This window comes from Rissa tridactyla, chromosome 3 (assembly GCF_028500815.1).
Source record: "Rissa tridactyla isolate bRisTri1 chromosome 3, bRisTri1.patW.cur.20221130, whole genome shotgun sequence".
NCBI classification, from domain to species: domain Eukaryota; kingdom Metazoa; phylum Chordata; class Aves; order Charadriiformes; family Laridae; genus Rissa; species Rissa tridactyla.
The window spans coordinates 81,271,253-81,287,121 of record NC_071468.1 but is presented as its reverse complement, the minus strand read 5'-3'; the positions used below and the strand labels follow the sequence as shown (position 1 = coordinate 81,287,121).

Below are 15,869 nucleotides of genomic sequence, written 5' to 3'. Positions count from 1 at the left end.
GAATGACTTAAATAGCTTTTTCCTTTAAGAGAAGTTATTGAAGTGTTAAAATGAAACAGCTTGCATCTTATTAACAGACACTGCATACTGCTTGGAATAATTTCTTCTGTTTGAAGTCACCTGCCATATAACTCTGAATATACTAAGCGTTTCTACTTAAATACTGTAAATATAAATCTAATTTTACACATTGTAAATATAAATGTCCATATTTTGAGGCTAAATTGTATTTAAGGAAAGTGGCAATGAAGCTAAATGAACGATGATAACTGCTCTGGATAGAGAGGCTAGCTAAGGAGACCAAGATAATGTAAGAAGTGCCGCTGTGGCTGAGAACTACAGCTGTGATTACTCAGCTAAAAGTCGATGGCCTACAGCCGTGCCATTGGTGGTAATGACTTGGTGGATGGGGGCTGAAACTTCAGGAGTACTCACGGGGAGCTACACTGCTCAAACTTCTCCCCTCTTAAAAGATTAATTTTATTTTTTTGTATCAGTGCTTCACAGGCTATGACACTTTCTTGAGCGCCTTCATTCAGGAATGGAAGGTTGGTACACAAATGTATACAGCCCTCTATATAGAATGACAGTCACCTTAGACTTGAAAGTTTACATAAAGTAAATCCAACACGTTCTTGGCCAAACAAATACATGTCTTATTCTGCAGCGATGCTTTGAAGAAGGAAACAATAATTTAATATAAATAAACTGTGTATGACTAAAATACTTTAAACTGTTATTGCACAGTTAGATCAAAAAGCAGAGTTAAGCCTGGTTGAGTTTTGTACCTCTTTTTGTCCCTGAATTTATTGTTTATAGTGTCATATCAAATAAGCAAAATATCCCCACTCTCATCTTCACTGCCTGCTAATGTAAGTTCTGTTGTCTAGGACTAGACTTCACTTAGAAATATGGGTTTAAATCCATAGATCTGTTAAAATCATTAGAATGGTGCCTAATTACAGCTGTTTAGGAGTACACAGTTTGTATGACAAATATTTATAGATAATAATAATAAAAAGCGTATGCATTTTACCCATTTTCCTGAAAACTATGATTTCAGAATAATAATAAATCTTTTTTCCACATGCTTCAAACATAGGAAGCTTTCCAGTATGTAATATCGTATTATGATCCACATGATCCACATCATACTAATACAAGTAAAATATTTTTCCAGATGTTAAAGCATGCCATGCACTGTAAGTTTCATGGTTTTATATAAATCATGATTACGATGCTTCAATTATATACTCCAGAAACAACAACTGACTTGAAAAGTTGGAATTTATTTGAAGAAGTCTTACAGAGGGTTTTAAGGTCACTCCGTTTTTTACGTTATATATTGGTAAAACAGGTTATCTGCAGAACCTTTGCACTTCAGAGATCTAGTCCAAGATTACTTTTTAGAAATGTATTAAATGGGGGGGGGGGGGATTCGTTCAGATCAATTAAATCATACAGCTCTATAGTTTCAGCCTGTGACCACTCCCCGCCACCTTGCACTTTATGAGAGATATAGTGAATAAGATGTAATTAATCCTGTTCAGGAGGCATTCCTTTTATAGTGCCCTCTGCATCCCCTTCCCTTCAGTTTTCACAAGCATATTCATCTCCCTCCTCCATATGCTCTGCTACCCCCGACGAGAGACTAATTCTTCATTCTCCCATCATCATAAAGGTCCCTCTGATGTATGCAAATTACGACCTTCCTAGCTGCTTTGTACGATTCCTATCCCTGTATTCATCCTTTAGCCTCCATAGTAACATTATTAGTACGATCAAAACCAGGGAAAGGACAAATCACTTACTGTCTACATTTAGTGGAGTGCGACCCTTGGGCGCTTACTGATTTTTTTTGGGAATAGTAATTACAGAGAGAAAAGCAGCTATGGAATGTGATACCAGCAATATAAACTTGGTCGGGCATAACCCAACATGTTCAGAACTTGTTGAGTCCCAATATCCAATTTATTTTCAAATTAGTAATTAATAAATTCATATTCTCTACTATGCTAGTGAACTGTAAATACAATAAAATTTTTTGAGAGAAATCTCATGGCAAGAAATCCCAGTTTCCTAAATGTAACCGATGTCTTAAAGATGGCATTTGTTCCAAATCTTACACAAATCTACCAAACTCATGAAAAATATACAGCATCTTTCTCATAATAAATTTGCCCTCTTTAGAGTTTAAAGTCAGTTTCAAAGTAATAATGTAATATTTTGTCAATAATTAAAAATGTTTGAGTGCATTCACAAGAATCCTTTTCAACAGCAACAGTTATTCCCAGTAACTTTCTCCTGAACTTTTAGCCCCATAAGGTTAGCATTCAGGAAGCTCAGCTGCTGTCTAACAAACTTAATTAATCAAAAAGTCATTTCCGAGCTGTAACTATGAGTAAAAGTGCTTCAAGTGTGCTAGCAAGCCTACAAGTTAATCAAAATGCTAATGCAGTACAAATTAAAGTTGTGATTAACATTTCACAGTAGCTGCTTAAGTGAATTGATCACACAAATGGGTTAAGCATTACTCATTTCCTCCAGCCCCAACTGGGAAAAGGTTTGTCGTGGGTGGGGGAGGGATTATGTGTAAGCAGCACCAAACGATCATTAAACTGTCACCAAGATGCTTCCATACACCAGTTCACCAGTTAGCCATGGCAAGCAAAAACCCCACCACCACTGCCACAAAGGTAACCCACCCTTCCCCCACATCCATCCCTCTCTCTCTCTCTCTCTCTCTCTCTATATATATATATATACATATATATATATATACACACTTATAAAAGACAAGCAGGCAGCACGTAATTCCACCTCAGCATTTCCCATGCCCACATCCTTTCACTGCAGAGCTATCCATTGCTGCTTAGGATTTATAAATGAGCATATGCGCTACAAGTTTTTCAATTATTCTATTATTTCCACCTTCCTAAAGTGGGATAATAGCCAGCCAGCCAAGCGTGAGAGCAGCCGGTATTTAAGTAAAATGGCAAACATGGTGCTACCACTGCATCTGATGGTGCCATCACCGCATACACAGAGAATGCGTGTAGTAGCTAAAGAGATACGGCCTCTGCTCTTCACTTGTTTCGGAATAATCCTCTGCATTTTCAAGTTAATTTGATTCTCTTCCCTTCCTTCAGTAAAGCTGCCCATTTATTTATAGTTGCTAACGCACCCATTAAACAAAACAATTATCTCTTTCCCTGGGTACTTCTGGACAAATCTTCCATACACAGCTGTAAAATAGGCCATTCCTAACTCCCAGCACCTTGCAGCGAGTAAGGGGCACACCTCCACTGACCACAGACAACATATCAGCTCAAAACACACTTGGGATGCTTAAGAACTTCTCCATGTCCTCATAGGCAGGAAAACAAACGATCCAAGGGAGATGGCTCCCCAGGCCCATAGCTGTAGTGGCTGTGAGGAGCTGAGGGGGTTTGGGGAAGATGGGCGTCCAAAGCTGAGGGACGTTCTTATTGTTTTAGTCGGGGAACTGCAGCTCAGGCGCCTCTTGCTGTTTGCAGCTGTGCTGATATGGCTGGAAAGTACCTTTTGGGTGCAGAGCAGCAGATACAGCTCCCACCATCAGCCAGAACAGCCTGCAGTTTCGTAGAGGAAGCATGTACTACGTAAGCAAGCTCTTAAGAGACAGCCGAACTGGGCAGTATATTTGTGCAATATCTGATGACTGAACACGTACCACAAAGATGATTCTCATAAGCAAAACTGTAGCAAAAGCTGCAATTTAAATGACCAGAAAGAACTTATTTACTTTAACTAATTTAGAATGGGTGAAGCGGTGTTGTGCACGTCGTCGTCCAGCTAAGGAAATGCAGTGCTTAACCCAAAGAGTTTTTTATTTCCGGTCCAAATCAGATGGTCTGGAGGAGTAACATGAAAGGGAAAGGCAGGCCATGAGTGACAGCGTTACAAGGTTCTTGTTTCCCGTGCAAACTAGTCCTTGCAGTTTAGAATCTGACTTCATGTCCATCTTCTCAGTGCACAGGTACCCTGCTGAGATGCGTTTAACACATCCATAGGTAAACACTTCTCAAAGGTTAAGGCTGAGCTCCATGGCAGTTCTGCTCCTGGCAATATTAAAATATTTTATCAACGATTATACTACAAGTGGAGGCTTGTGGCCAATCCCAACGCAAAGCCAGCAACTGTCACATTATTTCCTAGAAGAGACTGCCCTGCTGAATCTGAGGCTGACGGTATTACTGCCTCAATTATCCATTTCAATTAATGCAAATATAGGCGATAGCCTTAGAACAGCAGAGTAAGAACTGATCGCTGAATACACAGTCACAAAATATAAGGCTTGACAAAAGAAGTAAAAAAGAGATTAGATTTAGTCCATTTCACATAGTCTTAAATCAGAGATAGGAAAAAAGGTGGGGTGTTGTCTTTACAATAATAATTATATTCTATAAAAATATTAGACAAATCATTTCGTTAGAATTATTCTTTGACGTTCTTCTGCAAGAAGTGGAGAAGTGTTTGATTTTGAGCAGCTGCTGGAGTGCTCGGCACCATCCTACCGACACCTCTGTCTTTCCCTAGTAAAAATAACGCAGACAGAGTGCTCGGCCCGAAGAGAATCTGCAGTTTGCTGTAACTGTGTTAAAGGTAACAGAGGCAAATAAAAATTAAATGACTCGCCCAAGATCACACAGGAAGTCATGGCAGATTTTCTGAGCCATGGGAACCTTCTGTGCTTTATCTATGAGGGCCTGTCACTGATAACAAACTTGTTATTTTTTGAAGTGAGCTTTTCAGTATAGAGCAGGGACATTCCTTCGGTCTAGTCAACGCCTCAGTGGCCGCTCATTACAGAGATGGGTGTGGGGGCAGAGAGGCATTCACCTTCCAGAAGGTTACATATTGCTATCCCCCAGATTTCTGCAGTAAAAGGGAAAGAATTCTGTATTTCATACTGGGTAAATAAATACTAAATTTTGTCTTGCTATAAAGAACTCCACCTATACCTAACAAATGCTAACTATAGGAAGACTGTAACAGAATATATTTCTTCCATTTTCTATGTTAACAATCACATTCCTTTATTGAGCCAGCACCACGACTCCTCAGATTCTGTTAAATGCTTATGACGTCTGTCTTTCGTCCTGAGTACCGAGGAAAAGAATTCTAACATAAAACTAAAACGTCTAAGACATCTCAGGAAAATCAATTTAAGAGGGACTGCATAAATTTTTTTTATTAGGAAAGAGTGGAATCTTACCTGAAATCCATCAGCTATGTCTATCTGATGTTGTTAACATGGTTTTCTGACTGACCGCTAACACTACTCAGCCTAAAACCACTGGTGATGAAAGAAGCCCAGAGGACGCTGGAGGAATGGGTGGGAGGACACAACGGGTGGGATGCAAAAGGAACCATGGGCGAGAAGGCTGGTTCAAGTGAAAGACAGCACAGAAGAGCGGAGGAGTTTAACAGCCTGCGATGGAAAGAGGCTTGCTTACGTCTCGTAGCTAGAGACGGGAAATCTGACCTGCAGGGGACCTGGGATGGAGGCCTGCTGTACCTACCGAGATACAACCACTTGTAAAAGCTCTTGGAAAGATCTCGCTTCCTTGTAACAGAAGAGCAGCGCTGATATGGAAACCCTGTCATTCACATACCCACCAGCAAAAATAACAGTTTATGTTCAGGTCACAGTTTGAAGGTTAGCTGTACAACCTTAACAGCTAAAGTACTTTGTAAGTAAATAAACAAAAGTTTAACATAACTCAAAACCAATTCCTGTCTCGGTGCTGAATTTTACGTTTGGTGGGGCGCGAGCACGTGTTCATACACGCAGAGAACATCACCCACTGAATGTGTTTATCAATGGATCCTGCTATGGTTCAGTTCCTTTTCTCACAACTAACATCTTTTTTTCCACCTCTGTTGACCCAGAGTTCATCAGCAGGTCAGGGCGAAGGAAAAAGGTAACAACCAGTATTGAAAGTGTAACCCTGTCTATTGCTTGGATTCTGGGAACTTTAACCTCCGTTTGGAAAGCGTGACTAATAAGATGGAACAAATATTCTCCCAAGAGACGTAAACCATGCGCCAACTTCAAAATACAAAAATGCTTGCATGTTTTTTTCTTTTTCTTTTTTAAAAGGGTAACTTTTTTTAAAAAAACCCATGACTGTATATGTATCATTATGTAGTAGTTAACAGAAGGCCGGAGTGCCAAGGCCCAGTATGGCACAGGATTCTTCTGAACTCCACTCCAGTTTAAAAGAACTGTTGAATATTTTAGTTTTTTTCCTTCTGAGTGACTGGTGTTTCTGAAATACCTATTATGCAGTAACAGGATTAAAAATTACATTTATTAGCAGAGCAGGACAAATATTGAGCAAAATGATTATTAAAAAGAATATTTAATTTACATTTTTCCCAAATATGTAATTAACCACCCAAACACTAATTCCACAAATGTGTAAATGAACTTTAAGTATGTAATTTCTTTGAAACAAAGGTGAATTTTCTCACCTAAGCAAGTGCCGTTGTTCTCTCATTGTTAATAACTGAGCATTATGAAGAGTAACTGTTCATACATGGAAGCTTTCCGCACCATGATTTTATTGATTTGAAATATTTGGAGTAGACCTGCATTCAGGCACTGCTGCTTGCCAAGTTTAAGGCTGCATAACAATAAATAAGTCATTTGCTTCTTACTTTCCTTTTCTTCATTTTAGTTTTGCTTTGTTCAATATTAGTATTACAAGCTCGCAGGTTTTGCTAGCGTAGGGCTGAGACCCACCCAGATCACTGGACATGGAATTGCCCATGGTACTTAGTCTCTCTAGAGCACCGATTAATAATTTCTCATAGAGTGGTTTTACAAACTGGTAGGCTTGACACAATGATGTCTGCAGTTACCACATTGCCAACAGGCTTCAAACAAGATCAAAACCTCATTCTGATAGTTGACGTGCAGATCGTGGAGGATATTAAAATTTGAGCAAACAAAAACTGTAAGAAGAAAGAGCTACTGTCCCTCTTTTACAGATCTGGAACCGAGGAAGGTAAAAAGAATGGTTTGTTGAAGGCTGCCTGATCTTCAAGAACCTGTGAATGAGTCCTTGTGCAGTTCTGCTAAAGAGAATATTATTCCTTTCCAGTAGAATCAGAGGGGGGGCTGTTCTCTGCATCAACTAGAGCTCACCCTTCCTGCTCTAACTGTAACTGCACTTTTCAGATATGGCAGCCCTCTATTCCAAACTCAAATTTCTACTTTAAAATGTTTTTGAAGCACGCAGCTGTGCATGCGATCTCTTGTTATCAGTACTCTGCATGGTGAGGTTAGTTTCTGTGGGTTGCGACTGCAGTACAACAGTAAAAGTCACAAGCCTCCAGGCTGAGTTTAAAATCTTGTTTAAAAAGCGTGTCTTTCTGACTGTGATAATTGGGAAATAGAAGACATATCTTTTCACAAGCTAAGAGAAAAACCCTGTATCTTGTCCCAAATCACATTTCAAAATGTGTTTTATTTATGCTTGGCAGTGACCACGGCACTTTTGGGTGCTATAAAAATCAAAGTACCCATAAGAGACAGGTTCTTGGGGGTCAGCAGAACAATCTGCAGGGAGTGCACCCACGCAGGAATGACTTACATACAATATTCCATGATTCACAGAATCACAGAATCTTAGTGGTTGGAAGGGACCTCTGAGATCATCGAGTCCAACCACAAAAAAAAAAAAAACCCAAAAAAACCCCACAAAAAAAACCCCAACACCCACCTACTAAACTCCACACCCACAACCCCACACACAACACCCCACCACAAACAATAATCTTGGGCACTAGAGCATGCCCTGAAGAGCCATGTCTACACGTTTCTTAAATACCTCCAGGGATGGTGACTCCACCACCTCCCTGGGCAGGCTGTTCCAGTGCCTGACCACTCTTTCAGTAAGGTAATTCTTCCTAATATCTAATCTAAATCTCCCTTGCCGCAGCTTCATACCATTTCCTCTGGTCCTGTCATTATTCCCTTGGGAGAAGAGGCCAACCCCTGCCTCTCTACAGTTTCCTTTCAGGTAGTTGTAGAGGGCAATGAGGTTTCCCCTCAGCCTCCTCTTCTCCAAGCTAAACATGCCCAGCTCCCTCAGCCTCTCCTCATAGGACTTGCTCTCCAGACCCCTCACCAGCTTGGTGGCTCTCCTCTGGACACGCTCCAGCACTTCAATATCTTTCCTGTAGTGAGGGGCCCAAAACTGAACACAGTACTCGAGGTGAGGCCTCACCAGTGCCAAGTACAGAGGCACGATGACTTCCCTACTCCTGCTGGCCACGCTATTCCTGATACAAGCCAGGAATACAACCAGGGCGCCAGGATACAACCAGGACGCCATTGGCCCTCTTGGCCACCTGGGCACACTGCTGGCTCATGTTAAGCCAGCTGTCCACTGACACTCCCAGGTCCTTTTCTGCCGGGCAGCTTTCGAGCCACTCTTCCCCAAGCCTGTAGCGTTGCCTGGGGTTGTTGTGACCAAAATGAAGGACCCGGCACTTGGCCTTATTAAACCTCATCCCATTGGCCTTGGCCCATTGATCCTTGGCCCATCGATTCGAAGGTAGGAAGCTGTTGCATATGAAAGGAGAGGCGAGCCCTATGGCAACAGATGCCTCCAACCAGGGTACCACAGTCTTTTACCATAAATTTGTTCACCTCCAGTTCTGTAAAGTGGGCATCTTTATGGGCATCTCCTTCCCCCCTAAGCAAAGTGGTATCATACTCTGTGGTACCAGCGCTCCACAGGACTGCAAGAAATCTTCAGATTTTTCTATAGTCAAAATATTATGACACGCTGACAATATACGGTAAAACAACACGAGTTAAATATTGAACTGTCTTTACTATACCTGACATATTCTAATTGCTTGGTCCAGCACTGTCTTTGTATCAGTGGCGTAATCTGGACAAGGCAGCATGGCATGGCTGAAGTGGGCTTGCAGCAGGAGGTGTGTTTTTGTGTGTGAGCTGTCAAATGAATGGGGATTGACTTCAATTGGAAGATGTTTTGCCAGTTCACTGTTCATCTGATCTTCATTGTGTCTCACAGGCAGATCTGTGTACTCGTCAGCATTCTTTAAAAAAAAAAATAAATAAAAATTAACCATTGTAATTGACTTCACAATAATTATTATTCCTTATTAGGACATTAAAAGTATATGCATTTAATTTACTACATTTAGATTTCATTGTTAAAATAGCAGCATTTTAATGTGTAGAAAGCGTACTTACTTATCAAAATCATGTGTGCGGGAAAACAATAGCTAGTAAAATATTCACACATTTATAGGTTTTAATTTTTTTCACACATGGCTGATTTTAACGTTAGAGAAGAAGAAAATGAAAGCAGTGAAATAAGTACATTCATTGGACGGGCTCAGTATTTGAGATGACCTTCTACAGATATCCTACCCTGGTTGCCTCACAAAAACATTGTAAGGTTAGCTATGAAGAAGTCAATAATTCACATTTTCAATTTTCAAGGTTTCTACTTTTTGTATTCAAAACACAGTGCGTTTGAAACAGTTCTGGTACATTTCTTTTAAAATATATTTTCACTATTTTAGGCAGCCAGTGTCTAAGCAACAGATAATCGGCGACCAAAGCAAATAGCAAAATTGTAAATGGGTGGTGAAAACCATCCTCTGTGCTCCAGAGTGGGACTAATACCATTCATGCCAAAAAGAAAGCCGTCTAAGAACTTTCTCCCTGTCGCAAGAAGGAGCTGCCCACCAACAAGTAATCTGAATGTAGTTATGAGTAGCAACATCCTTGGGGCTGAGAGGAACAAGTTCTAGTAGCCAGAGCAGAGATGTTTATTCTCCTGCTAGGGAAATCCACTGCCTCTGAAAGAAAGAAAATTCAACAGAAGCATCCTAAGAAGAATAATTTTAGCTGAAGAGTTAGTTCTGTGACTTAATTGGTCGCTTTATTTTCCCTCCACAAAATCCTCTTATGCCTGTATGTATACATATTCTTGTTTGGAATGAGAATGATCTTTCTAAAGTATACAACTTGCAAGTAAAGTAAGAGTTTATAATATGTGCTATCTTTTCCATCTGTAATTTAAGTAAGCGTATTTCTTTTGGCATAAAATAAAAAGTAATTTGGGTAGCCCGAAGGCCAATGTCTTCCAAACCGTGGGCTTAGCAGAGACCATTAAATGAAAGTGTTCAGGGTTTTACATTCCTCTTCAACTATAGATTCAATATGATGCATTTTAGTCTTCAATCTCCAGTCAGACTTCCTGCAAACCCATATTAATGAAGTATTCACAATGGTAACCAAAGCAGAAAGAGGGAAAGAAAAATGGCAATTTTAGAACACCTAATTGAACTACCTAATTGACTTGCAAAGTACCATATCCACTCATTAATATCCTAACTCATAGAACCTTTTTTGACAGCTCCTCAAAACAGTTACACAGATGTTTTTCCCCCCCTTGGAAACTGACAGCACATTTTTTATTTTCTTTAACAGCACAATGAATGTGTACCTCAACTCTGATATAAGTGTAACAGGAAAGATAGGTATTAGACAATTTAAGATTTGGAAAGAAAATCAGAATGTCATTAATTTATTTCATATCTCAACTGCAGATTAGAAGTGAAGACTGAGTAAAGACAATGGCTGCTTAATCCTGGATGTCTCTGCCAGATCTCTTGTGAAAACTCTGGTCATTTATTCTCTGAACCTAAGGTCACAATCTTTTTAAGCCCTATAGAAGGCTGCATGTTTGCTTCACTCTTTTTATTTAACTGGCTTCTCCTTCAAAGATATTTTAAAGAATATTTACCAAGGAGATTTTTTACTTAGTTTTGCTTTGCAGTTTAAAGTAGCAGAAAGAAGAAGGATCAGCCAAGTCACTCCAGACCAATTGGTACTCCTGAAAACGCGTTTTCCCTAATTCTTCCCCAGCACATGTTTTATTTACCTCCGAAACACTCCTCTTATTTTAAACAACTTGCCTACTTAATTTCCTGTTTGTGATCATTGACTGTAAGTAAGTGAGGTTCATTTTCTTATCTGCATCATGTAGGTAATTAAAGGAAATTGAGAATGGGTAGTGAAGCTTTTATACAACTGAGAATGAAGCTGAATGGAGGGCACCGAGGTCAGCAGAGTCCATTATATTTTTATGTGAGAGGCCAGTATGTCTGCCCTGTCCTTGTTTGCTTAGTGTAGGCTGGACAGACTACTAACTGCAAATCTGTTTCTCTGATTTGCCCAGCTGTCCTTGAATAAAGACATCTTCCATTGCAAAATGTTAAATGACAGTGATTGACAAGTCTGTGATGAACTCTGCTTGTAACCCCCTGCTACTGTTTTCAGGTTGCACAAGAAAAGACAGAATAAAGAAACATCCTTTGTAATCACCTCAAATGGGCCCTGCTGTTCACTCAATATTTTTTCATTTTGGTTTTCCTTTTCATTGTGAATCTCAATCTGTTCTGCAAAGGCTATAGCTTCATCTATTTCATGCAATATATAATATATAGTATTTTAGTACACTGTATCTGAATACCATTCTTACTTCCACGGGCGAGAAAACAGATCAAATTACGTATCAATCATTAATCTTCATTCTAAAGTCAAGAAACTTAACACAAACCTTATAGTGAAACCACAAAACACTGCTGTACATTTTTCACTTGCCCTTTTTATTCTGTTAAATCAGGACTATTGCAGCCCATGTGTGAATAATATGTTTACAAGCACCTACACAGTTAAGCACAACTTGGAGTATACCAGCAGATAACTAGGAATTTTAGCTACGGGTTCTGCAATGATGCGTTTGGGAGTCATGTCACATCTCCCTTTTCTGTAGGTCTGTGATGGACTTTCCCAATAACGTCTTCTTTTGGGCATTAGAGACTGCTGCATCGTTTGGAGGGTCTAAGAATCCTCTCAAACCTGCATTTCAACTTGTATGCGATGCAGGGTCATATAGGAGACAGTAACTTGCTTTGCCAGTGAGAAATGTCACACGTAGACCCGCATAAACTCGATAGTTACATTTTACAAGGCCAAAGGGCTATTTGGATAATTGAATTCTGTTTCCTGCATAACACCAGCTGCAGAACCATCTTAGAGTCCTGTTCCAGATATGCAGCTTATCATCACCCTTTATTTGAATTGTTAGAATTGTTCTAAAAGTAAACAACTCATCCCATTTTGAAATATATCTCCTGCAATTTTCCGCTACTATGAGGCATTTAAGGAGTCAGACCGAACTAAAATTTAAATAAGGTATCCAACATGGTGAGTACTGTGCTCTGCAGCATTCACAGGGTTAAAACCCCCCGGGTTTTCTTTCTACCCACAAAATGTGGCTAAAATTACTGTTTTATAGCGAGAGCTGAACTATAAACTTATACCACATGTAAACCTTCTGAAATATTTTAAATCTCAAGTAACTACATTTTGCCGTCTGTTTACAAGAGAGAGGAGGATACTTGTGGCGCACAGACAGAAACGGGATCAAGGTGAGCAGCTAAAGTAAACTTGAATATTTTAAGTTCAGTTCAGTCATGGGAACAGTAAAACTCAGAAAGTTAATGAGTTCTAGACTTTAAAGAGCAGCTGATTAATTTGTAACAATGAGGGTCTAAACCAAACCCAAAATAGTTCCTCACATTCCAGAGTCGAACCAGTAGTCTTTTCTTTAGCAATGCTGTTATTGAAACTACCTTAGAATTGACTGACTGCATAGTTCTTTTTTTATATAGGTACAGTGAACCCAAACGCACCATATTTTCAACTTTCATAAATCTGCAATGTATTTTGCTCTGTTTCAAGTTTCTGATGTAGAAACAAACAAGGGAAAAGCATTCTTAGAAAATTTGATACCAAAATTTACAGTCATTAACCTGAAGTACTAAAAAATCTTGCAGAAAACTAGTATTAAAAGTAACTAACAGAATAATAAAAAAGGAAAAAAGGTGAGGATCATTTTTAGCTAATATAGCAATCACATCCTCTTCACCTGAACCTTGGTTTAAACGACTTAAAATCCTGTTAGTCTGAGTACATGCTGAAGGACTGCAAAAATCATCCATTCGTGCGTAGAATGAAAAATAAAAAATAAACAGCAATAAATAAATGTGGGGGGTTTTTTTACAGCTGTTCTGCAATTAACACTAATAATACATTATGAAGTATATTTTAGTTCTCTGCTATCAGAAGTTCAAAGTTATGCCAATATGCAATTTATTTTTCCAAGTGACAACAGCATATGTTGATCCCTTAAGTAACTGGATAGGCAAATATAAGCTCAACAAGAATATTACTATATAATTGGCTTTTGTCTTTTGTTCCATTGTACAAAGTGCTACGGAGTATTTTACTGCAGCATCCTGACCTGTCACTTCCACGCAGTGCTACAGGGTATAGGAAGTAGCTGGACTCCAATCCTTGAAGCAGCGCGTAACTGTCCTCATTTGGGTGATACCTGTGTCACCCTTAGTAGAGGACAGAGAAAAGTAGCATGGTCAAAACAGAGAAAGAACACGCGCTGATAGTTTGTGAGCAGCTAGGTAACTGTGTAATAATGTCTTATAATAGATTCATAAATTCTAAATTTTTCTTTGAGGATGCTTGAATTTCTGCACTTAAAAACATTTGCATTTACTTCCCTTTTTACATATACATATATATATCTCCATTCATGTGCTGACAAAAGTCTCATTTGACCCTGTTAACTGTATTATAAGGAAAATACAAACATGAACGAAAGTTCCCAAGTTAATCTTCCTCTGTCCATGCTCTTCCCAAGAGCACAAGACTGTATTGTGTGACACAATAAAGACACAAGTATATATTATGAAAATTATTTAAATTAACCAACATATTTATATTTTATTTTAACTTATCTTCACATTTGCAAGTGCGAGTTTGATTTATAAGGAAAGACATTAAATTTACATAGATGTATCCTGCAAGGCAGCTGGAACACAATCAAGCTTAGATTTATATTCAGAAAACAAATGAATGTGAGAAAACGTGCTTTAAAAAAAAAAAAAAAAGGAGAAAGAAAAAAAGCCCAAATTGACCACATACTTAAAAGTTGTTCTTCAGCTCACACCAAAAAGTAAACTAGGTCAAAAAATGGAATTGGAGAAGTACTTGCTAGAATTACCGCTCTGAAAATCATATCTGTGATAGTGATTCCATTATAAACTCCTATTTTAAGGAGTTTATTGGTAGCCTGTAAATGTATATGCTTTGGTCTCAGTTTTATGGGACATAATTCAGACTTCCAAAGTTTAAAATGTTTGGGTGGTTTTTTTACTCTTAGATATAAAAGGTCTAGGACAATATCCCAGTTAAAGACAATTATAAACATATATTACTACTTATAAGTTTTAAGAACAAAAGTGATGCGTGTTTTCAAGATTCATATTATAGACAAAAAGAAAAAAAGAAGTCATTTCTACAAGCTAATTGAAGCTGCTACATAACCCAGGGATATTTAGATTGGAAGCCCTCTTTTAGACAGCAGACATTGCAAGAAGAACTTCCTCACTCTGTTTTACACCTGTAAAGATATACTTTTAAGACAAACTTTGCAGAAGTGACGTTCTAGATTTTTAGGGCATCCTGACAGGCTCCGCTAAGAAACAGAGCAGGTTGAGGTTTTGTAGAGATCTCCAAGAGTGGCTAACGTGATGCAGAAGATGACCACAAAAATGGTCAGATTAGAATCTACTTACTACATGATACTGTAACTCACCACAGAGGCCATTTCTGAATAAGCTCCTTGCCTTCATACACCCTGTAACATCTCTCCCTCTCAACTGCACGTGTGTGTGGCAGTGCAATCCAATGGCATCCAGCACGTTAGAGCCAACCCTGCGGTGCAGTTCTTTCCCATGGGAGCTTTCCCATCCCTTCCTTCCAGGGTCGGTGGCTGGCAGGGATGAAAGGCAGAAAGCAAAGCCCCGTGCCAGTCCCTGCGCCGCGGGCCATGGGGGAGTCAGAGCTGCAGCCCCCTGGCAGCGGCTGTCCCTGGCTGTGGAGAAGGGGCTCCCTTTCTGGCACCGGTGCCTGCCACTGGGGACTCTGCCTGCCCTAACTCTCCACTCCAGCTCGGGTAATGGGAAAATTATCCTGCCACTTCTCTAGTACTCCGTCGGAGTACACTCCACTCTGCTTTTGGAAAAAAAGACAGGAGGGAAACAAACAGATATGTGTAGGATGGAGAGAAACATCTAAGGGATAAGGGGTGCTCAGTATCTTTTTGAAAGAAACACTAATGTTTTTATTTATTACCTAAGTAGTGGTTAATGCGTTTTTACAGCTAGAAGATATGTGTCAAAAAAAAAAAAAAAAAAGAGAAAAGTGTAGAGTTCAAATTGTAAAGTTAACCCAATTAACTAGGTAGGAGCAAAATGGTGAGGCTGGGCTACTCTGGGCTCTGTCTCCAGATTTAAGATTTACCAGAGAGGGCACTGGAAATTTCCAGTTGAGCATGAGAAGTTGAAGAGATAAAGTTGTAAAACCCACCAGCATGCAATTATGTAAATCTATTATTTTTTTAAAATTAATTTATAACTACCTTTCAGGAGGTCCCCTCCAACCCTAACAATTCTATGATTCTATGATTTAAAACGGGCACATTTCAGTAATGGGACCTACAAATGTGGTTTATAAGAACATACAAGTTAAAAGTTCTTACGATTCTTACTAAGTTCTCACGTTACTGATCAGAGAAATCATATATAATTGTATTCTCAGACTTCTCACTTTAAACAGACAAGTGTTTGATTTTTGCTTTTAAAAAGCTGCATATGATAACAAATTTTACAATTACAGACATCAT

The 15,869-nt window shown here is 39.2% G+C and overlaps 1 protein-coding gene across 3 annotated transcripts in view; it reads right to left on the bottom strand.

The window, feature by feature from the left end:
* The window catches only part of ASCC3 (activating signal cointegrator 1 complex subunit 3), a 274,324-nt gene that overhangs the window by 14,127 nt on the left and 244,328 nt on the right, over window positions 1-15,869 (bottom strand). For all 3 annotated transcript variants that reach the window (XM_054195069.1, XM_054195070.1, XM_054195071.1), the window contains one exon: window positions 8,899-9,123. In XM_054195069.1, coding sequence (XP_054051044.1) covers window positions 8,899-9,123 — 225 coding nt within the window. The remainder of the gene's footprint in view (window positions 1-8,898; window positions 9,124-15,869) is intronic.